This window comes from Mobula birostris, chromosome 21, assembly GCF_030028105.1.
Source record: "Mobula birostris isolate sMobBir1 chromosome 21, sMobBir1.hap1, whole genome shotgun sequence".
In the NCBI taxonomy this organism is placed as follows: domain Eukaryota; kingdom Metazoa; phylum Chordata; class Chondrichthyes; order Myliobatiformes; family Myliobatidae; genus Mobula; species Mobula birostris.
The window spans coordinates 26,279,518-26,304,489 of NC_092390.1; the positions used below are offsets into that span (position 1 = coordinate 26,279,518).

Here is a 24,972-nt window from a genome sequence, read left to right on the forward strand (position 1 = left end):
GACGCAAAGTGTCCGACTTTCCCGCAATTATAACAGACGACCCCAGGAGACTTCCTGCCAGACTGCTCCCGGTCTACCTTATCCTTTTCACTAGTCCCCGGCTTACTTTCTGACTTTTCCGGCGGACCCTCCCCGCCGTCCTGACTACCCTTCTGGTAGCCTTTACTCGGGGCAAACTTCATTTTATGCGTCAACGCATACTCATCCGCTAACTTAGCAGTTGCGGCTAACGTGGCTGCCTCTTTCTCATCTAGGTAGGGTCTCATACCCTCAGGGACACAACCTTTAAACTGCTCAATCAGGATCAGCTGTAGCAGTCTGTCATAATCCCCCTCTACCCCCTTCGAGGCGCACCAACGCTCACAATATGTCTGCATCTCACAGGCAAACTCCAAATACGTGCGGTTCCACTGCTTCCTCGCATTCCGGAACCTCTGCCGGTATGCCTCCGGGACCAACTCATAAATCCTGAGGATGGCCTCTTTCACCACCTCATACCTCTGGGCATCTTCCGCGGACAAAGCTGAGTAAGCTTCTTGGGCTTTCCCTTTCAGTACACTCTGAAGCAAAACAACCCACTTATCCCTCGGCCATTCCTGACTTATAGCCACTTTTTCGAAATGGAGAAAGTACCGATCCACGTCGGTATCGTCAAATGGGGGAACCAGCCTAACCTCCTGGGTCGCCCGGAGCCCTCCACCTTGGTTCGGCACGAGCCCCTGCTCGGCCCTTATCATTAACTTCTCCAGCTCAAATTCCCTTTCCCTCTGCCTCTCTCTCTCTTCTCGCTCCAACTGTCTCTCCCTCTCTCTCTCTCTTGCCTTTCTAACTCTTTCTCTTTCTCCCGCCTTTCTAACTGCTTCTCTTCGCGTTCTAACTGTCGTACCCGGAACTCATGCTCGAGTCTCAGTTTTTCAAGCTGTACCTGTACCGCGTCTCCGGCAGGTTTTTCAATAGACACCACCCCCAGCTCGCCTTGGAGAAACACACCTTTAGATGCATAGTGCTCTACGCTAGCTCTGTGTATCTCCTCTCTCCTCATTGTCGACTTCCCCTTAGCAAGATTCAACAGTTTGGCCACAGCTACCAATTCCGATTTCCTGGCATCCTCTAATGCCTCCAAGGTCGGCGCCTTTATAAATTCCTCAGCCTCCATTTCTGCTGTTTGTCTTTTCTTTCTTTCGGGAATTTTGACCCAATCAATTTACTCCGTCCCAAATTTAGCATTCAAAATCACGAACGAGAACCCCACTTATGTTACGTACCCCGTAACTGGGTTGCCAAACCAGCAGAAATGGATCACTCAGCTGGAGTCTGGATTACTAGAACTAAGAAAGTTTTATTAAAGAAACAAGCAACACAGTACTCTTAATCAAAAGGATAATGAATGCAACAGTTCAGCAATGATAAACATACATGTACACAGAATTCAGATAACAGGATCAATCAAGCTCTATCGTTGTCTAGGGGTAAATGACCAAACTGACACAAAGTCCAGTTCAATTTAGTTCAGTTTGCAGTAATCGTTGCCATGGCGATGGACAGTGGGGGAGGGGGAGGAGGAGAGCGAAACGAATGAATATTCAAAACAGCTTCCACACACAGACCTTCGCAGTCAGCTTTCGGGCGAGCCCTTTGTGATGTCATCTGAGGTCACCGACCGTGACCCCTCCGTTTTCAGATACGACCGTTTCTCTGCGCTGAACCTGGCACCCAGGCAAGGGTGGACACACACCAGGTTCCCGCCGATCGTGCCTTTTCACCCTGTGCGTTTTTGGCCCGGTACTTCCCACCGACTTGTGAGAGGCGCACCGCTTCCAGGGTCTCGTTACCTCGGGTGTCGTGTGTGCTGCCTTAGCGAACCTGTCCCTTTTTATCCCCCTTCTGGGGTATCGCCTGTCCATCACTTCAAACAGTTCAGGGTTCAAAGGGGGAGCCGCTCTAGACAGCTCTCTCTCCCGTCCCTTTGTTACGCATCTCCCAAATGCTGCTCCATTGTCTTCCTTATCTCTCTCTCTCCCAAAGAGAGGTGGCAGACCAACTGCTGATCACACAGGACAGCTAACATCTATGTGTATTCTTGTCACAACACCACTGTGTCAGACAACAAACTGTGAAAATGCAAATATAAATAAATAGTAATAAACAAAAAGAGCAAGAAATAACAAGATAAAGCATTCTTAAAGTGAGATCATTGGTTGTGGGACCATCTCAATAAAGGAGTGACATTATCCCCTTTTGTTCAAGAGTCTGATGGTTGAGGGACGGCAAATGTTCTTGAACCTGGTGGTGTGAATCCTGAGGCTCTTGTGTCTTCTACCTGATGGCAGCAGCGAGAAAAGAGCAGGTCTGCGAGTTGAGGATCTTTGATGATGGATGCTGCTGTTCTACAACCACATTTTAAGTAGTTCAACTCAATGTTTGGGAGGGCTTTACCCATGATGTGCTGGGCTGAATCCACGACCTTTAGTAGGATTTTCCATTCGAAGGCATTGGTGTTCCCATACCAGGCTGTAAAGCAGCCAGTCAGACATTTTTCACTGCACATCTATAGAAGTTTGTCAAATTTTTTGATGTTATGCTGAATCGCCACAAACTCCTGATGACATAGAGGCACTGTTGTGCTAACTTTGCATTTACATTTATATAATGGGCCCAGGACGGTCCTCTGAAATAGTGCCGCCCAGGAATTCAAAGTTACTGATTCTTCTCACCTCTGGACCTCCGATGAGGACTGGCTCAGGGACCTCTGGTTTCCCTCTCCTGAAGTTTACAACTGTGTTATATGAACGTGAAAGACTTGTACAGATCAGAGAAGAAATTATAGATTATCAGAACAAATCTTGGAGCCAAACGGCCTTCCCTTAATCCTATCCACAGCACTAATTGTTTGTCTGAGGTTCCACTTTGTTACTTATCACATCTTGTGTTTGGTCTTAACTTAAAAAATGCCCAGCTTTCTAACTGTCGGCTTTTGCACCTTGGCAGCAACCCCCAAATACTTTGCTTTTTTGCTCGCTCTCCAACTTTCTTAGCTTTACATTTTTGCCTCTCCAGGTTTATACATGGTCAAATAGTTAAAATAAACTCTTTGCTAGAAATTGCCATTGAACTTTCATTGAAAATGAGACTTGGTGTGATTCAGTAACACAACACTTTACAGGAAGTTCAGATAAATCTTAAAAAAATAAGAAGTGGACAGAGTGTTTGTTATTTTTACATTGATTGGATGGTTGTTTCATTTATTTTGTTCACTCACACAGGCTCACAGGTTTTTGAGCTCACCAGTTACCCTAGTGTTTATCAGGACCGCTGATGACTTGTGTGGGCCTACTCATTTAAAGGTTTGGGGTTTGGACCTTGGCCCCTGGCAACGTGCAGTCTGAGACCTCTCTCGCTGCCGCTGGGTCCTTCTACTACTTCCACCACTAATCGCCAGCCACCCTGGCTCCCCTCTACTCCTTGTCCCTCCTCTGACCCTGCCCCCATCTTCCTTCCACCCCACTCTGACTGAATAATCAAACCCTTCTCTCTTCTCTGACCCTTCCAACCCTCTACCCTTCCCAAACCCTAGCAACCCATGCTGTGATTCCACCATCACCTCTCTATGGAGGAGTGTTTTGTCCTCAGCTATGGCCTTACTTTCGTTGCACAGGCCTCAATGAGTTCCACGTCTGTCATGATGTCGAGCTCTTTGTCTGTTGCCTCTGTCTCTATCATACTTCTTTGGCAAAGAATTCTCACCTCCCTACCGATGACCCCTTCTTCTACCTTAAACCCTCCTCTTCCTTTTGGAGACCCTGCTCTGGTCTTCTGCCCACTCTATACCTAACAGCCTTTGGCACGTCAACCATCTTAACTTTACCACCTCCCTTGCCTGTTCCAACCTCAACTTCTCTGAACGCTCTGCCCTCCACTCTCTCTGCACCAATCACAACCTCACCATCAAATGTGCGGACAAAGACAGTGCTGTTGTGGTCTGGCAGACTGACATCTAACTTGCTGAAGCCGGATGGCAGCTCTCGGACACCTCCTTTTACCTCTTAACCATTGAGAAGCATCAAGTCATCATCTTCCACACCATCAACAACCTATCTCCTCTGGAGATCTCCCACTTACAGCCTCCAACCTCATTGTTCTCATATCCCATACTGCACATATCGTCTTCTTATCCAAGATCTGCAAACCTAACTATCACCATAGGCCCATTGTTTCTGTCTCATTCTGTCCCACTGAGCTAGTGTTTGCCTAGCTCAACTCCATTTTGTCCCCTTTGGTTCAGTCCCTTCCCAGCTATATCTGCGACACTTGCCCTCCATCATTTCAATAACTTCCAGCTCCCTGATCTGGATTGCCTTCTTTTCACTATGTACATCCAGTCCTTATACATTTCTATCCCCCATCTGGAATGTCTCATAAGAATGTAAGAAATCTGGCCTGTCAAGCCTGCTCTGCCATTCAATAAGATGATGGCTGATCTGGCTATGGACTTATCTCCACCTAACTGTCTTTACCCCATAATCTTTACTTCCCCAACTATGCCAAGATCTATCCAACCTTGTCTTAAATATATTTACTCGGGGAGTCTACACTGCTTCTTAAGGTTCTTAAGAAGTCTTAAGAGTCTTAAGGCTCTCTGCTCTTCTTGACAATAGACCTAGCCAGTTCCGCTCCACTACCACCCTCCAATGGCTTACAGAACTGATAACTACCCTCAATAATTTCTCTTACTGCTGCTCCCACTGTCTCCAAACTGAAGGAGTAGTCATGGGCACTTGCATGGGCTGCAGCATCGTCCAATATCTGCCGTAAATTCTGATGTCAAGAAAATAAAATCTGAGAAATGCCAGAAGATGATCATTGGAGAGGATCTAGCAGTAAATGTGTATCACCATTTAGTTAGATTATGGCTGACCTGACAGCTTCATTAACTTTTCTGCCTTGTCCCCCGATAACAAGGCAGTGAACCTTGTTCCCCAATGAACCAAAAACCCAGGCATTTTGGCATTGAGTACAATTAATATTTAAGCCCATGCTGTTTTCTGGGGACGAATACTCATAATGATTTGAGAGTGGAATTTCTCTTTCTTAAAATATTATCACTTTTTCCGAATCCTTATCCCTTGTCCCAAGATCCCTCATGAAGAGATACTTTAGGTAGCATTTTAACCACCTCTGGGCATCAAGCCTTGTCACAATTTAATGATTTTACATGTTTTAGTTAGATCACCTCCTGTTCAGCTGAGCTCCAGTCTCTGGCTATCCATCCTATGGATGATGATGGTTCCTTTCAGTCAGTTAGTGGGGTGGTACCCCACTCCTCAGAAAGGAACAGCGTGTGCGTGAGTGGATTTTAGGTGAGTAGGGGGTTGCACAGGTCCAGACCCACCCTCCCGACATCCCCTCCCGGATCCAGCATATACACCAATCTGCTTAACTTTTCTCATAACACAACCACTCCAGGAATCAACCAAGGAAGCCTTTTCTGAACTACCCATAGTTCTTTGACCAGTGGCCAATCTGGACCTTGGAAATTTGGAGAAGAGGAGTCTTCAATCATGTCCACCACCCAAGGATAAAAAGCAGGAGGGATTCACGGCAGAGTAATAGAGCTTTGACCAGCCACCATTCGGTGTTTGGGTTAATTAATGGCAAATTGAAGGAAGGCAGGGGCAAACGCAGCAGCCATCATCTGAGTGGTGGTCTTAAGGCTTTAGCTCTTCGAGGTTTCAGCGAAGAAAGGCTTAACTTAGAGAAAGCAAAGGAAAGAAGAGCTCGTTTTGCTTTCTCTTCTTTATATCTATTCAGCTAGGTAGAGATGACAAGCAGCATAGTGCAATGCTCCTCTTCCGGGATGTGGGAAGGCAAGGAGATAGCTAGTGTCCCTGACTGCTACACCTGCGAGAAGTGCATCCAGCTACAGCTTCTACCAAACTGCTTTAAGGGAGCTGGAACTGGATGAACTCAGGATCATTCGGGAGGCTGACGGGGTGATAGAAAGGACGTATAGTATAGAGGGGTAGATACACCCAAGATGCAGGAGAGAAAACTGGGTGATAGTCATGAAGGGGAAAGGGATTAAAGAGCCAGTGCAGAGTACCCTGTCGCCTTCCCCCTCAACAAGAGGTATGTCACTTTGGGTACTGTCGGGGGGCAAGGGGGATGACCTAACAGAGGAAAATCACAGTGGCTGGGTCTCCCGGGTGTCAGGGTCCGGGATATCTCAAATCAAGTCCTCAGTATTTTTAATTGGGGGGGTGAACAGCCAGAAGTCCTGGTACATGTAAGTACCAATGACATGCGTAGGACGAGTGATGAGATTCTGCACAGGATGTTCAGGGAGTTAGGTGCTGAGCTAAAGGGCAGTGAATATTCAAGGGTATACAACCTATCGAAAGGACAGACTGATGGGCAGAGGGGGTGGGGTGGCTCTGTTGGTGAGGGATGATATTCAGTCCCTTGCGAGGGGGAACATAGAATCAGGAGACGTAGAGTCAGTATGGATAGAACTGAGAAATTCTAAGGGTAGAAAGACCCTAATGGGAGTAATCTACAGACCCGCAAACAGTAGTCTGGATATAGGGTGTAAGTTGAATCAAGAGTTAAAATTGGCATGTTGCAAAGGTAATGCTACAGTTGTTATGGGGGACTTCAACATGCAGGTAGACTGGAGGAATCAGGTTGGTACTGGACCCCAAGAAAGGGAGTTTGTGGAGTCCCTCCGAGATGGATTCTTAGAACAGCTTGTACTGGAGCCTACCAGAGAGAATGCAATTCTGGATTTAGTGTTGTGCAATGAACCGGATTTGATCAGGGACCTCGAGGTAAAGGAGCCATTAGGAGGTAGTGACCATAATATGATAAGTTTTAATCTACAATTTGAGAGGGAGGAGGGAAACTTGGAAGTGTCAGTATTACAGTTGAACAAAGGGAACTATGGTGCTATGAGGGAGAAGCTGGCCAAAGTTTCATGGAACAATACCCTAGCAGGGATGACAGTGGAACAGCAATGGCAAGTGTTTCTGAGAATAATGCGGAAGGTGCAGGATCAGTTTGTTCCAAAGAGGAAGAAAGATCCTAAGGGGAGTAAGGGGAGGCCGTGGCTGACAAGGGAAGTAATGGACAGCATAAAAATAAAAGAGAAGAAGTATAACATAGCAAAGATGAGTGGGAAGCCGGAGGATTGGGAAACTTTTAAAGAGCAACAGAAGGTAACTAAAAAGGCAATACGCGGAGAAAAAATGAGGTACGAAGGTAAACTAGCCAAGAATATAAAGGAGGATAGTAAAAGCTTCTTTAGGTATGTGAAAAGGAAAAAAATAGTTAAGACCAAAATTGGACCCTTGAAGACAGAAGCGGGTGAATTTATTATGGGGAACGAGGAAATGGCAGACGAGTTGAACAGGTATTTTGGATCTGTCTTCTCTAGGGAAGACACAAACAATCTCCCAGATGTAATAGTGGCCAAAAGACCTAGGGTAATGGATGATATAGTTGGGATCACAGAGACATGGCTCCAGGGTGACCGGGGATGGGAGCTCAACGTTCAGGGATATTCAATATTCAGGAGGGATAGACATGAAGGGAGGGGAGGTGGGGTGGCGTTGCTGGTTAAAGAAGAGACTAACGCAATAGAAAGGAAGGACATAAGCCGGGAAGATGTGGAATCGATATGGGTAGAGCTGCGTAACACTAAGGGGCAGAAGACGCTGGTGGGAGTTGTGTACAGGCCACCTAACAGTAGTAGTGAGGTCAGAGATGGTATTAAACAGGAAATTAGAAATGTGTGCAATAAAGGAACAGCAGTTATAATGGGTGACTTCAATCTACATGTAGATTGGGTGAACCAAATTGGTAAAGGTGCTGAGGAAGAGGATTTCTTGGAATGTATGCGGGATGGTTTTTTGAACCAACATGTCGAGGAACCAACTAGAGAGCAGGCTATCCTGAACTGGGTTTTGAGCAATGAGGAAGGGTTAATTAGCAATCTTTCGTGAGAGGCCCTTTGGGTAAGAGTGACCATAATATGGTGGAATTCTTCATTAAGATGGAGAGTGACATAGTTAATTCAGAAACAAAGGTTCTGAACTTAAAGAGGGGTAACTTTGAAGGTATGAGACGTGAATTAGCTAAGAGACTGGCAAATGACACTTAAAGGATTGACGGTGGATATGCAATGGCAAGCACTTAAAGGTTGCATGGATGAACTACAACAATTGTTCACCCCAGTTTGGCAAAAGAATAAATCAAGGAAGGTAGTGCACCCGTGGCTGACAAGAGAAATTAGGGATAGTATCAATTCCAAAGAAGCAGCATACAATTTAGCCAGAGAAAGTGGCTCACCTGAGGACTGGGAGAAATTCAGAGTTCAGCAGAGGAGGACAAAGGGCTTAATTAGGAAGGGGAAAAAAGATTATGAGAGAAAACTGGCAGGGAACATAAAAACTGACTGTAAAAGCTTTTATAGGTATGTAAAAAGGAAAAGACTGGTAAAGACAAATGTAGTTCCCCTACAGACAGAAACAGGTGAATTGATTATGGGGAGCAAGGACATGGCAGACCAATTGAATAATTACTTTGGTTCTGTCTTCACTAAGGAGGACATAAATAATCTTCCAGAAATAGTAGGGGACAGAGGGTCCAGTGAGATGGAGGAACTGAGCGAAATACTTGTTAGTAGGGAAGTGGTGTTAGGTAAATTGAAGGGATTGAAGGCAGATAAATCCCCAGGGCCAGATGGTCTGCATCCTAGAGTGCTTAAGGAAGTAGCCCAAGAAATAGTGGATGCATTAGTGATAATTTTTCAAAACTCATTAGATTCTGGACTAGTTCCTGAGGATTGGAGGGTGGCTAATGTAACCCCACTTTTTAAAAAAGGAGGGAGAGAGAAACCGGGGAATTATAGACCGGTTAGCCTAACGTCGGTGGTGGGGAAACTGCTGGAGTCAGTTATCAAAGATGTGATAACAGCACATTTGGAAAGCGGTGAAATCATCGGACAAAGTCAACATGGATTTGTGAAAGGAAAATCATGTCTGACGGATCTCATTGAATTTTTTGAGGATGTAACTAGTAGAGTGGATAGGGGGGAACCAGTGGATGTGGTATATTTGGATTTTCAAAAGGCTTTTGACAAGGTCCCACACAGGAGATTAGTGTGCAAACTTAAAGCACATGGTATTGGGGGTAAGGTATTGATGTGGATGGAGAATTGGTTAGCAGACAGGAAGCAAAGAGTGGGAATAAATGGGACCTTTTCAGAATGGCAGACGGTGACTAATGGGGTACCGCAAGGCTCAGTGCTGGGACCCCAGTTGTTTACAATATATATTAATGACTTGGATGAGGGAATTAAATGCAGCATCTCCAAGTTTGCGGAAGACACGAAGCTGGGTGGCAGTGTTAGCTGTGAGGAGGATGCTAAGAGGATGCAGAGTGACTTGGATAGGTTGGGTGAGTGGGCAAATTCATGGCAGATGCAATTTAATGTGGATAAATGTGAAGTTATCCACTTTGGTAGCAAAAATAGGAAAACAGATTATTATCTGAATGGTGGCCGATTAGGGAAAGGGGAGGTGCAACGAGACCTGGGTGTCATTATACACCAGTCATTGAAAGTGGGCATGCAGGTACAGCAGGCGGTGAAAAAGGTGAATGGTATGCTGGCATTTATAGCGAGAGGATTCGAGTACAGGAGCAGGGAGGTACTATTGCAGTTGTACAAGGCCTTGGTGAGACCACACCTGGAGTATTGTGTGCAGTTTTGGTCCCCTAATCTGAGGAAAGACATCCTTGCCATAGAGGGAGTACAAAGAAGGTTCACCAGATTGATTCCTGGGATGGTAGGACTTTCATATGAAGAAAGACTGGATGAACTGGGCTTGTACTCGTTGGAATTTAGAAGATTGAGGGGGGATCTGATTGAAACGTATAAAATCCTAAAGGGATTGGACAGGCTAGATGCAGAAAGATTGTTCCCGATGTTGGGGAAGTCCAGAACAAGGGGTCACAGTTTGAGGATAAAGGGGAAGCCTTTTAGGACCGAGATTAGGAAAAACTTCTTCACTCAGAGAGTGGTGAATCTGTGGAATTCTCTGCCACAGGAAGCAGTTGAGGCCAGTACATTGGCTATATTTAAGAGGGAGTTAGATATGGCCCTTGTGGCTACCGGGATCAGGGGGTATGGAGGGAAGGCTGGGGCGGGGTTCTGAGTTGGATGATCAGCCATGATCATAATAAATGGCGGTGCAGGCTCGAAGGGCCGAATGGCCTACTCCTGCACCTATTTTCTATGTTTCTATGTTTCTATGAATTGAAGGAAATTTATATTAGGCAGGAAATGGTGTTGGACAGGCTGTTGGGTCTGAAGGCTGATAAGTCCCCGGGACCTGATGGTCTGCATCCCAGGATACTTAAGGAGGTGGCTTTAGAAATCGTGGATGCATTGGTAATCATTTTCCAATGTTCTATAGATTCAGGATCAGTTCCTGTGGATTGGAGGGTGGCTAATGTTGTCCCTCTCTTCAAGAAGGGAGGAAGAGAGAAAACAGGGAATTATAGACCGGTTAGCTTGGCGTCGGTGGTGGGAAAGATACTGGAGTCAATTATAAAAGATGAAATTACAACACATCTGGATAGCAGTAACAGGATTGGTCCGAGTCAGCATGGATTTACGAAGGGCAAATCGTGCTTGACTAATCTTCTGGAATTTATTGAGGATGCAACTATGAAAATGGACAAGGGAGAGCCAGTGGATGTAGTGTACCTGGACTTTCAGAAAGCCTTTGATAAAGTCCCACATAGGAGATTAGTGGGCAAAATTAGGGCACATGGTATTGGGGGCAGAGTACTGACATGGATTGAAAATTGGCTGGCTGACAGAAAACAAAGAGTAGCGATTAACGGGTCCCTTTCAGAATGGCAGGCGGTGACTAGTGGGGTACCGCAGGGTTCAGTGCTGGGACCACAGCTGTTTATGATATATATTAATGATTTTGATGAGGGAATTAAGAGTAACATTAGCAAATTTGCCGATGACACAAAGCTGGTGGCAGTGTGAAATGTGAGGAGGATGTTATGAGAACGCAGGGTGACTTGGACAGGCTGGGTGAGTGGGCAGATGCAGTTTAATGTGGATAAATGTGAGGTTATCCACTTTGGTGGTAAGAACGGGAAGGCAGATTATTATCTAAAGGGAGTCAAGTTAGGAAAAGGGGAAGCACAACGAGATCTAGGTGTTCTTGTACATCAGTCACTGAAAGCAAGCATGCAAGTACAGCAGGCAGTGAAGAAAGCTAATGGCATGCTGGCCTTCATAACAAGGGGAATTGAGTATAAGAGCAAAGAGGTCCTTCTGCAGTTGTACAGGGCCCTGGTGAGACCACACCTGGAGTACTGTGTGCAGTTTTGGTCTCCAAATTTGAGGTAGGACATTCTTGCTATTGAGGGAGTGCAGTGTAGGTTCACAAGGTTAATTCCCGGGATGGCGGGACAGTCATATGTCGAAAGATTGGAGCGACTGGGCTTGTATACTCTGGAATTTAGAAGGCTGAGAGGGGATCTTATTGAAACATATAAGATTATTAAGGGATTGGACACGCTGGAGGCAGGAAGCATGTTCCTGCTGATGGGTGAGTCCAGAACCAGAGGCCACAGGTTAAGAATTAGGGGTAGGCCATTTAGAACGGAGTTGAGGAAAAACTTTTTTCACCCGTAGAGTGGTGGATATATGGAATGCTGTGCCCCAGAAGGCTGTGGAGGCCAAGTCTCTGGATGCTTTCAAAAAAGAGATGGATAGAGCTCTTAAAGATAGTGGAATCAAAGGTTATGGGGATAAGGCAGGAACTGGATACTGATTGTGGATGATCAGCCATGATCACAGTGAATGGGGGTGCTGGCTCGAAGGGCCGAATGGCCTACTCCTGCACCTATTGTCTATTGACCTCTGGGGTTATGATGTCAGGATTTTTACCCATGCCATGTGCTAGTGAGGCCAGAACCAGGAAGATTATACAGTTTAGTATGTGGCTAAGGAGTGGGTGTAGCAGAGAGGGCAAAAAAATTTTGGATCTTTGGGCTCTCTCCCATGGAAGGTGGGACCTATACGAAGGGGCGGATTTCACCTGAACATGATAATATCCTAGTGGGAAGGTTTGTTAGTGCTGCATGGTGGGGTTTAGACTAGAGTTATATACTTCCATCCCCCATCAGGAAGGTCTTAAAGCTCTACGCTTCTTTTTGGATTCCAGACCTAATCAGTTCCCCTCTACCACCACTCTGCTCTGTCTAGCGGAATTAGTCCTTACTCTTAATAATTTCTCCTTTGGCTCCTCCCACTTCCGCCAAACTATGGGCACCCGTATGGGTCCTAGCTATGCCTGCCTTTTAGTTGGGTTTGTGGAACAATCTATGTTCCGTGCCTATTCTGGTATCTGTCCCCCACTTTTCCTTCGCTACATCGATGACTGCATTGGCGCTGCTTCCTGCACGCATGCAGAACTCGTTGACTTTATTAACTTTGCCTCCAACTTTCACCCTGCCCTCAAGTTTACCTGGTCCATTTCCGACACCTCCCTCCCCTTTCTAGATCTTTCTGTCTCTGTCTCTGGAGACAGCTTATCCACTGATCTCTACTATAAGCCTACTGACTCTCACAGCTATCTGGACTATTCCTCTTCTCACCCTGTCTCTTGCAAAAACGCCATCCCCTTCTCGCAATTCCTCCGTCTCCGCCGCATCTGCTCTCAGGATGAGGCTTTTCATTCTAGGACGAGGGAGATGTCTTCCTTTTTTAAAGAAAGGGGCTTCCCTTCCTCCACTATCAACTCTGCTCTTAAACGCATCTCCCCCATTTCACGTACATCTGCTCTCACTCCATCCTCTCGCCACCCCACTAGGAATAGGGTTCCCCTGGTCCTCACCTACCACCCCACCAGCCTCCGGGTCCAACATATTATTCTCCGTAACTTCCGCCACCTCCAACGGGATCCCACCACTAAGCACATCTTTCCCTCCCCCTCTCTCTCTGCATTCCGCAGGGATCGCTCCCTACACAACTCCCTTGTCCATTCGTCCCCCCCATCCCTCCCCACTGATCTCCCTCCTGGCACTTATCCGTGTAAGCGGAACAAGTGCTACACATGCTCTTACACTTCCTCCCTTACCACCATTCAGGGCCCCAAACAGTCCTTCCAGGTGAGGCAACACTTCACCTGTGAGTCGACTGGGGTGATATACTGCGTCCGGTGCTCCCGATGTGGCCTTTTATATATTGGCGAGACCCGACGCAGACTGGGAGACCGCTTTGCTGAACATCTACGCTCTGTCCGCCAGAGAAAGCAGGATCTCCCAGTGGCCACACATTTTAATTCCACATCCCATTCCCATTCTGACATGTCTATTCACGGCCTCCTCTACTGTAAAGATGAAGCCACACTCAGGTTGGAGGAACAACACCTTATATTCCGTCTGGGTAGCCTCCAACCTGATGGCATGATCATCGACTTCTCTAACTTCCGCTAAGGCCCCACCTCCCCCTTGTACCCCATCTGTTACTTATTTTTATGCACACATTCTTTCTCTCACTCTCCTTTTTTCTCCCTCTGTCCCTCTGAATATACCTCTTGCCCATCCTCTGGGTCCCCCCCCTTGTCTTTCTTACCGGACCTGCTGTCCCATAATCCTCTCGTATCCCCTTTTGTCTATCACCTGTCCAGCTCTTGGCTCTATCCCTCCCCCTCCTGTCTTCTCCTATCATTTTGGATCTCCCTCTCCCCCTCCAACTTTCAAATCCCTTACTCACTGTTCCTTCAGTTAGTCCTGATGAAGGGTCTCGGCCTGAAACGTTGACTGCACCTCTTCCTACAGATGCTGCCTGGCCTGCTGCATTCACCAGCAACTTTGATGTGTGTTAGTTGTAGGGGGATGTTGGTAAGACCTCAGACAAAGTTAGGAATCAAAAAGTTGAGTATAGTGCATCAAAGTTGAAAAGGGTGAATACAGGACTGAAGGTGTTGATTTGAATGCGTGCAGTATACAGAATAAGGTAGATGAACTTGCAGCACAGTTGCAGTTTGGCAGGTATAATGTTGTCGGCATCACATAATCATGGCTGAAAGATTGTAGCTGGGAGCTTAATGTCCAAGAGTACACATTGTATCAAAAGGATAGGCAGAAAGGCAGAGGGGGTGGTGTTGCTCTGTTGGTAAAAAAATGATATCATATCTTGAGAAATGGGTGACATAGGTGAGAAGGTGTTGAATCATTGTGGATAGAGCTAAGGAACTGCAAGCGTAAAAAGACCCTGATGAGAATTGTATACAAACCCCCAAACAGTAGTAAGGACGTGGTATACAAATTACAACAGGAGACAGAAAATGCATGCCAGAAGGGCAATGTTACAATAGTCATGGGGGATTTCAATATGCGGTTAGATTGGGAAAATCAGATTGGTGCTGGATTCCAGGATGGGGAATTTCTGGAGTGTCTACAAAATGGCTTTTTAGAGCAGCTTGTGGTTGAGCCGACTTGGAGATCAGCTATTCTGGATTGGGAGCTGTGCAATTTACCAGGATTGATTAGCGAGCTTAAGGTAAAAGAACCCTTCGGGAAAGTGATCATAATATGATCGAATTCATCCTGCAATTTGAGAAGGGGAAGCTAAAGTCGGATGTATCAGTACTACAGTGGAGAAAAGGAAATTACAGAGGCATGAGAGAGGAGCTGGCCAGAATTGATTGGAAATATACACTGACAGGGATGACAGCAGAGCAGCAATGGCTGGAACTTCTGGAAGCAATTCAAAGACCACATAATATATACATCCCACAGAAGAAGAAATATTCTAAAGTAAAGATGACACAACCATGGCTAATAAGAAGTCAAAGTCAACATAAAAGCCAAAGAGAGGGCATATAATGGAGCAAAGATTAGTTGGAAGTTAGAGAATTGGGAAGCTTTTAAAAACCATCAGAAAGAAAATAAAAAAGTCATTAAGAATGTAAAGATGGAATACGAAAGTAAGCTAGCCAATAATTTTAAAGAGGATACCAAAAGTTTCTTCAGATATAAAAGTGTAATAGAGAGACAAGAATGGATATCAGACTGCTGGAAAACGCTGCTGAAGAGGTAGTAATGGAGGATAATGAAATAGCAGATGAACTGAATAAGTATTTTGCATTAGTCTTCATTCTGGAAGACACCGGCAATATGCCGGAGGTTCAAGAGTGACATGGGGCAGAAGTGTGTGAAGTTGCCATTACCAGGAGAAGGTTCTTGGGAAACGGAAAAGTCTGAAGGTAGATAAGTCACGAGGTCCAGACAGTGTTACACCCCAGAATTCTGAAAGAGGTGGCTGAAGAGATCATGGAGACATCAGTAGTGATCTTTCAAGAATTACTAGATTCTGGAATGGTTCCAGAAGAATGGAAAATTGCAAATGCCACTTCACTCTTCGAGAAGGGAGAGAGGCAGAAGAAAGGAAACCATAGGCCAGTTATTCTGACAGTGGTTGGGAAGATGTTGGTGTCAATTATTAGGGATGAGGTCCTTAGGATACTTGGAGGCACATGATAAAATATGTGGTAGTCAGTATGGTTTCCTCAAGGGAAAATCTTGCCTGACAAATCTGTTGGAATTCTTTGAAGAAGTAACAAGTAGGATAGACAAAGCAGAATTGGTTGATGTTGTGTACTTGGATTTTCAGAAGGCCTTTAACAAGGTGCCATACATGAGGCTGTTTAACAAGCTATGAACCCATGGTATTACAGGAAAGATTCTAGGATGGATAAAGCAGTGGCTGATTGGCAGGAGGCAAAGAGTGGGAATGAAGGGAGCCTTTCTTGACTGGCTGCCGGTGACTAGTGATGTTCCTCAGGGGTCTGTTTTGAGACCAATTCTTTTTTATGTTATACGTCAATGATTTGGATGATGGAATTGATGGCTTTGTTGTAAATTTTGCAGACAATATGAAGATAAGTGGAGGGGAAGGTAGTTTTGAGGAAGTAGAGAGGCTACAGAAGGATGTGGACAGGTTAGGAGAATGGACAAAGAAATGGCAGATGGAATACAGTGTTGGGAAATGTATGGTCATGCACTTTGGCAGAAGAAATGAAAGGCTATTTTCTAAATGGAGAGAATATATTTAAAAAACTGAGGTGCAAAGGGACATGGGAGTCCTTGAGCAGGATTCCCATTAAGGTTAATTTGCAGATTGAGTCTGTGGTGAAGAAGGCAAATGTAATGTTACTCATTTCTAGAGGACTAGAATATACAGTAGAAGCAAGGATATAATATTGAAACTTTAAAAAGCAGTTGTTAGGCCTCACTTAGAGTATTGTGAGCAGGTTTGAGCCCCTTATCTTAGAAAGGATGTGCTGAAACTGGAGAGGGTTCAAGGAAGTTCACAACAATTATTCCATGATTGAATGGCTTGTCATATGAAGAGTGTCTGATGGCTCTGGGCCTGTATTCACTAGAATTCAGAAGAATGAGGGGTGACCTCATTGATACCTATTGAACAGTGAAAGGCCTTGATAGAGCCTGTGTGGAGAGAATGTTTGCTATGGTGGGAAAGTCTAAGACCAGAGGACACAGACTCAGAATAGAGGGGTGTCCTTTAGGACGGAGATGAGGAGGAATTTCTTTGCCAGAGAGTAGTGAATCTGTGGAATTTGTTTGCCACAGGCAGCTGTGGAAGCCAAGTCTTTATGTATATTTAAGGCAGAGGTTGATAGATTCTTGATTGTTCAGGGCATGAAGGGATACGGGGAGAAGGCAGGAGATTGGGACTGACAGGAAAGTTGGATGAGTCATGACAAAATGTCGAAGCAGACTCGATGGGCCAAATGGCCTACTTCTGCTCCTATATCTTATGGTCTTATATCCTTCTCTGAACAAGGAGAACATAACTACAGAATGTTTAAATAGTTGTAGCTAAGCTTACTGACTTTTATATTCTATCTTCTTTGCAATAAAGATCAATGTTCAATTTACTCCGTTAATTACTTCCTGTATCTGACTGCCAACCACTGCTGTTTTATGTGTGGTATCATACAGATCTCTCAACCAACAGATAATTTGTTGTCTGTCTCTATTTGGGCAATAATCTCTTTTAGGACAGATTAAAATCATACGAGTGTATACACATATGTGCAAACTAGTGAGTCCTTGTCATAGTATTGTAAGAGATTATGCTTCTATTGGCCCTTTCAAACTATGCACAATCAACAGGCACTAACACTAGTAAGTTAGCCTGATTCATCAATTGAGATGGGGTGTCAATGACGTACACAAGCTGCTGAACAGCTCTCTCAGCACTGATAAATTTGGCAACATTTATACAAATTGGATTTTGTCATCTGCGTTAAATGTCATGTTCATTGAAAGTTTCATTATAATTAAATATGGATGAACAAGTACTAGTTCCAAAAGAATGCTTATCAATAAATGTATTACAGCATTCTAACACCTCTGTGTGCTCACTTGAACAGGTTTTCTCCAGCCCTGTTTTTTTATCTGATCAACATAATACCTCCAATTTGGATCCTTGAAGTATGTCAGCTGCATGAGCAAATAAAAAGCAAGGAATGTGATGCTTCAAAGGAAAATTCAACATGTGCGGTATGACTGTCCTATTTGTATCATAAATGTTTCATTTATGAATTTTCACAGTTATTGAATGCCCATAAAAATAAGCTTCCAGTCTAATTCTGCAGGCATATAGATTTCTTGTTTATCTTGTTGTAAGTGAATGATACTTATATTTATACTTTGCAGTCTAGTTTCAATGCAGAAATTGGTGCATTTAATGTGTGGGGCAGCTAATTGACATAGCTGAAATAATTTATCTTTCATGAAGCATTAATGTTAAATACAAGGAAGTCAGCTAGTCAGTCGCATGTACAAATGATATATCATTAAAATAAGCTGGATAGTGTGCCAACCACACTGGGACAGCACTTTACCTCTGTCAGTCCAGATCACATAAACAAAATCTCTTCACTGTGTTTTTGGTAAATGAGACAATAGAAGAACAATACCAATATCTATTCATATTTAGAACATGGAGAGTCAGATTTTTATTGGTAAGAATAACACTGGAGTTTTCATCTTTTATCACGAATGACAATAAAGCATCTTATGGTGGTAGTGCACAATGATGAACCTGGAAATACGGGAGATGGTCTTTGTGGTCCTGTGCCTCTAGGAGTGACATTATAACAAAATGTCGTCGTGGGACTTTGTATCGGAACCTGGAATTGCATGAAATTACTGTATGCCCACAAACTTACAGTTTATGTGATATATCAGATTTAATACCAAGCAATTGCTTTTGCACTGAAAATTAACTTTACAAATACAGAATCTTAGTTCTTTGTAATTGATTTTTCATAATGATTTTTTTGAAGATTTTTCTCTTTTTTTCCCTTGTAATTACAGCTTTTTTTTTGCTTCTCTTTAATTCACTTTCTCCTTATGATTTGGGATTGAGCTAAATTTTCCAGCTAATATTTCCACATTCAGAAATTGCACTGCTCAATTAAGAGTGGCTCGTTGTTGCTTACCATAAATTTCAATGCGCTATATCTTGATGCAACACACAAAATGTTAGTAGGCTCTTGACTTTTAGCTCACACCGCAAGAAAACAAAGGTGATAAAGTAATGTCACAGCTGTATTATGTCTTAGTAGGACTCTATAGGGAGAATGAAGTTTATTCTGAGCAGTCTCGCTCAAGAAAGAAATACAGGTCTTGGATCACTTCTAATGATGCTTCATTTGTTGTATCTTGGTCTAGGTATATAATTGCCCTAAAAGGAGAGTTAAATTACAGCTGGCATTGGAATACTATACAGTAACCTTTTTTAAATTCAACCTAACAAAAATTGCTGCATAAAAAGTTACTGGGACTGAACTGCGGTCTCCATCGAGGTCACAGCTTAGACTTGGGTGTTTTTTCGGCTTTTAGTTTCATGGGGATGGGTTCAAGGATGGAGAGGGGAGTTAGGGGTCAGGTTAGGGTTTAGGGACAGGGATAGGGGGAGGATTTGAGGACAGGCTGGAATCTCAGCCTCCACTCCACATTCAAAGGCCAGAGACATGGACATGACCAGATGTCGGGCTAGCAGAACAGCAAAGATGAGGACTGGTGCCCCCACCCAGGTCAGCATGTTCTGGGACCAGAATGCCATGTGAACGGGAGGCAGCAAGACCGGAATCTGAGGCACAGTGTTTGGTCAGATCATCGGTGAGTTTGGTGTTTGAGACCTGGAGTTTGGGTCCTCATCATCAGTGAATCCTCAGTCGATACTGAAGATTGAAGTCTGACGGTGAAGAAGAAGTCCAGTAGCCAAGGCCTGATGGCTGGACCTCTGAGTTTGCAAATCCTTGTGAGTCCGCTGGGGAAGTCGAAGTCCCAGTGTCTACAAATCTGCGAAATCTCAGGAGGCTGGAGGCTGAATAAGATGGCCTGCCCTCGGGTAAGAGAACTGCATATGTGCTTGAGTGGGAAGGAGGAACAAGCCTGTTTGGTTGTTGTTTTGTCGCTTGTTGTGCTCTGTTTTATTGTGATCTGTGTTGTTCTGCCAAGCATTGTGGGCAGGCTATGTTGGTGCTGGAATGTGTGGCCAACACTTGCAAGCTGCCCGCAGCACATCCTTGGGTGTGTTGGTTGCCAATGCAAACAACACATTACACTGTGTGTTCCAATGTCCATGTGATAAATACTCCTGAATCCAATAAATCTGATTCGGAATTGGGATCATATTTGCCAAACTAATGCATGTTAAGAATGAGACCGTGTTTTAGTAAGAGATTAAAATGATGAAAAAGATAAAGAAATCTTAATGAAGTAATTTGAAGTACAGGTTTCCCTCGCTATCCGAAGGTAGAGTGTTCCTATGAAATGGTTCGTAAGCTGGAACGTCGTAAAGTGAATAAGCAATCACCATTTATTAATATGGTAAAAATTTTTGAACTTTCCCAGACCCAAAAAATAACCTACAAAATCATGCCAAATAACACATAAAACCTAAAATAACAGTAACATATAGTAAAAGAAGGAATAATATGATAAATACACAGCCTATATAAAGTAGAAATACTTTTCTGCAGCACTGTCTAGCGCAGCGAAAATCTCGCGGAAGCGCTCTCGGCAGAAACACTCTCTCCAGTAACCTTTAAGCTATGAAGCTGCCAAATCATACCAAATAACACAAAAATACACAGTCTATATAAAGTAGAAATAATGTACGTACAGTGTAGTTTCACTTATCTGAATTGGGAAGACTAATAAATTGCAGCTTTGTCACAGTTAAACACTTGCTTATACAAATAACCACCTGATGCAATCAGCAATTGCCTCTGATCTGGGCCAACATTTATGTGCCGGGCGGCACCTAATTAATTAGCTTGTTTATTTTGGCTTTTTTCTTAAAGATGTAATGGGTGCGTTCCGACTACCGCTGCACCACTGCATTCTTCGCGACAATGTATAGGTCCACGGCCCAGAGGTTGGGGACCACTGCTTAAACTATGAAGCTGCCCTCGCCTCAGAAACTGATCATACCACCCATGACTACCTTTAAATTCCACTTTCGCAACACTTTCATCACCATCGTCCAGTACTTTCTGTTTCAGCTTATTAAAAAGACTGACTGATCTCTCCTTAAGTATAAGAAAACTTAACAGAACACCACGCTTTGTACACCCATCAATCCACTCAAGTAACAGACTTCCCATTTTATCCACTATTGGATACCGACTAAGAGAGATCACTTTGCTACGAGCAGAACCAACAGTAACATCGGCAGCTTTCAAAATTCTTTCTCTCTGCGTATAAGTAGTGCGAATGGTGTTCGCAGGCAAGTTCAACGTACGGACAGTGTCGTTACTTCGTTCACCACGATCAAAATGCCTAATTATGTCTAGTTTTACGCTAAGTGTAACACCCTTATGAGCTCTTTTAGGCTTTTCTGATACCTTAGAACTCATCTTGCTAACAAATGCACAAAATGAATCGAGATAAAGCACGTGTTTAAGCAATGCCGGCTAGAATGCAGTTCCGGGGGAGGAGCTTGGCTGTTTGGGCACGCACCGCTGCCTTTTTTCATAACAGTGAAAACACCTTCTGTTAGCGAAAACAGGTAACTAATGTAGGTCTTTCGTAACAACGAGGTGTCGTAAAGTGAACGTTCTGAAAACGGAGGCCACCTGTATGCCTTTAGAGTTCGATGGAGCACCGCTGTCCTTGGATCACGGAAAGCATGAAATCAAGATGCTCCGAGCACCGTTGTCTGTTGAAAGGGAACATACTGTCATGGAAAAACAGTTTAGTGATGATGTGCCATATCTGTTGTAGTAGTAATCCATGCAGAATTCTATTCCCTACTGATAGTGTTTCCAATGTGTCTAGGAATTGGATTGTACACAATTGATTTTTCGGTGCTAATTGCACAGAACTTGAATTTACCCATCAATGATCACACTTGTTAATGTTTCGGGGTGAGACTGCCAATTTCAAAATCAGCTTAGTTTCTTCAATGGACATACTTGCATAAGACCATATGTCCAAAATTCCAAAAGATGTAGGAGCGGAATTAGGCCATACGGCCTACTGAGTCTGCTCTGCCATTCTCTCCCAGCTGATTTATTTTCCCTGTTAACCCCATTCTCCTGCCTTCTCCCTTAACAGTCTTACTAATCCAGAACCTGTCAATGTCCATCTCGGTATCTTGGCCTCTACAACTGTCTGTGGCAATGAATTCCACAGATTCATCATACTCTGGCAAATGAAATTCCAGCTAATCTCCGCTCACAAGGGAATTTTGATACAACACTGAGTCATGTTATCTGCAGAAATCTTCTGATGACTCAGCGATAGTTGGGTGTATAAAGGGAGGGTGGGAGGAAGAATACAGGGCCCCGGTGGAGGTTTTGTCAAATGGTGCAAGCTGAATCATCTGCAACTCATCATCAGTAAGACAGAGGAGATGGTGATGGACTTTAGGAAGACTAAGCCTGCACTGCTCCCTGTTATTATTGATGCTGAGGACTTACAAGTACCTGGGAGTGCACCTGGATGACAGACTTGAGTGGAGCACCAACACAGAGGTTCGGAATCGCCTCTACTTCCTGAGGAGACTGAGATCTTTTGGATTCTGCAGGCCTCTCCTTCACATATTCTACCAGTTTGTTGTTGCCAGTACAATCTTCTATGTGGTGATATGCTGGGGCAATGGCATCAACATAGGTGATGCCAACAGGCTCAATAAACTGATTAGAAAGGCTGGCTCTGTTATAGGAGTCAAACTGGACACACTGGAGGCTGTGGTAGAACAAAGTGCCCTATGGAAAATCCTGGTAATTCTGAACAATATGTTTCTCACCCTCTGCATGTCACCTTAGCTAAACAGAGGAAAACTTTTGGGAATAGACTAAGACAACTGCGCTGTTCCAAAGTGCGTTATATGAGGTCATTCTTACCCTCAGCCATTACGCTCCATAATGAGTCAACCTATAGCCAGGGAAGTGATGACTGTTCCTGTTATAGTCAGTGAACCAGGACCCCAAATTTGGGCCACTGGTACCATCTGGGGGGAATAATTCTTATAGTGATTTTTGGCAAGGTATACACCCCTAGTGCTAGAAAATATGTGATAGCATTGCAGCGGTGGTAGCTGTCTGTGAGGGGGACTGGGAATTGCACCTCCATGCTATAAGAACCATGATCCCATGGTGCTTTGCCTATGATAAGATGAATTATGCCAGGTACCTGTCCCCTTACTTTGCTCAGATGATGAACTTCCCAGAGTAGAATCCTTCTGTGTTTGAAGCCTTCAAAACAGGCCAATTCTCAGTGCAGTTGTCAAGTAACAACCCCTTTAGGCAGATCCCTGTGGACCAGGCTATTGAAGCCACAGTGAACAAAGACACACAGACTCCTGGAGGCATATCACGGTTTAGCCTGAATGCCGGAGCTATCAAGCGTTACTACATTGCAGCTGAGCACCGCAGTGCATTCCTGGGACAGTTAAGGGAGATGGTGCAAGGCAACAAATCAGAGCTTTGTCATACGGAGCTACAGCGGCCAAGAATCCAGAAAGATGAGGAAGCAGTTTCAGCAGAGGTTAGCCTCATACATGAATGGGTCAACCCATTTGCAGAGAAGCGGGAGCTCATTAGCATCTCTACAGCAAAGGCAACCCCCAAGGACATTGCCTCCGACCTGATGAAGGCGTATGAGATTGGTGAGCAATGCTGTGCAACCTTCAAGGATGAGAGACTAGAGGAAGACCCACCAGCAAAGAAATTCCATGACCCAATAAAAGCCAACAAGCTGAAAACATTCAGTGATATGTGTAAGAAGAGAGAAGTGAAATCAAATGGGAGGGTGATCATCTTGAAAGCAGACAGGTCTTTGTTTGGACGCATCATAGTGATGGCACAAGGGTGCAGTCTACGTATGAAGGATATCCTTTCTCATCCCCTTGGACCACTGCCCTGGGCCCTGTCCACACCAGAAGGATTGCTGAGAAAGACAAATAAAGCTACTTTAGCCACAACCTTGCAGAAAAATGTAGCAGTAGAAGAGCAACTCCCAGGAAACTCTGCTACAGTTGTTGATGGGATGAACTTGGTCCAAAGAGTGAAACGTGATCAAGTTACTTTCAGAGATGTTGCCACAACAATTCTGGGTATGGCTGTGAGGGAAGGCAGTCAGAGTATCGGAATAGATGTTGTGTTCGACACATACAAGGAGAACTCTATCAAGAATAGTGAAAGATCTCTACGGGGTGAAGAGACTGGTCATGAGTTGCAAGGTGTCACAGGCACACAGATGGTGAGGCAGTGGAGGAGCTTCCTGAGCAAAGTCAGTCTCAAAAATAGTCTCATTAGCTTCATAGTCCATGAATGGAGGAAGGCGGAGTACAGAGCAAAGCTACAGGAGAAGATTCTGTATGCAGCTGTGAATGACAAATGTTACAGAATCACATCTCAAGACAGTGAGGAGGTGTCAGCTCTTCAGTGTCAACAAGAATAAGCCTACTTCTCCATGCTGCCCATGCTACAAGACAGGGATACCAATCTGTAGTGATCTGCTCAGAAGACACAGATGTCTTTATCATGTCTTAGCATTTTGTGACAAGATTGAGGCCCCATTGTTCCAGAAGTGTGGCACTAGAACCTGTACAAGGCTTGTAGACATCAGGAAGGCTGCTGCCACTGTTGGCATAGAGTTTTGTAGGGCTCTCATCCGGTTGCATGCCTATACAGGATGTGACACTGTAAGCGCTTTTGCAGGCAAAGGGAAGACAAGTGCCCTAAAGCTTCTGACCAGCAACAGGGAAACTCAGGACACATTCTTAGGGTTGGGTCAGGAATGGGACCTCTCCCCAGAAATGATGGCCAAACTGGAAGCATTTACATGTCTCCTGTATGCCCCAAAAGCATCGACCACCAAGGTCAATGAGCTCAGGTATCACCTTTTCTGTGCCAAAAAAGGTGAAATCGAAAGTCATCAACTCCCACCATGCAAGGACTGCTTAACAAAACATTCACAGCGAGCCAACTACCAGGCTGGTATATGGAGAAGATGTTTGGAGAAGGACCCACAAGTGCCAAGCCCTGTTGGCAGAGGATGGAAGATGGAGAGAGAAGAGGAAGCTGAACAGTTGGTGGTGCATTGGATGGAAGGCCAGCCAGCACCCGATGCCGTCCTGGATCTACTGGCCTGTAACTGTCCAAAAACATGTTCACTCTCAAGATGTATGTGTGTTACAAATGGCCTCAGATGTACTGACATGTGTAGACTGGCAGACTGTGAGAACCAGCCATCCACCTCAGAGAGTGTGGAAAGTTCAGATGAACTTTCATGTGGAAGATGTGGAAGACTTGGAAAATTATTATGATTAATAATAGGTTATGAAAGTATGGAAAGCAGTCTTTAATTAAATATAATCATTTTACAACCAAA

The 24,972-nt window shown here is 44.4% G+C and overlaps 1 protein-coding gene across 1 annotated transcript in view; it reads left to right on the forward strand.

Annotated features, from left to right (window-relative positions):
* tmem26b (transmembrane protein 26b) overlaps nt 1-24,972 on the forward strand; it is a 57,166-nt gene that overhangs the window by 11,744 nt on the left and 20,450 nt on the right. The window contains exon 2 of the mRNA XM_072239717.1: nt 17,490-17,619. Coding sequence (XP_072095818.1) covers nt 17,490-17,619 — 130 coding nt within the window. The remainder of the gene's footprint in view (nt 1-17,489; nt 17,620-24,972) is intronic.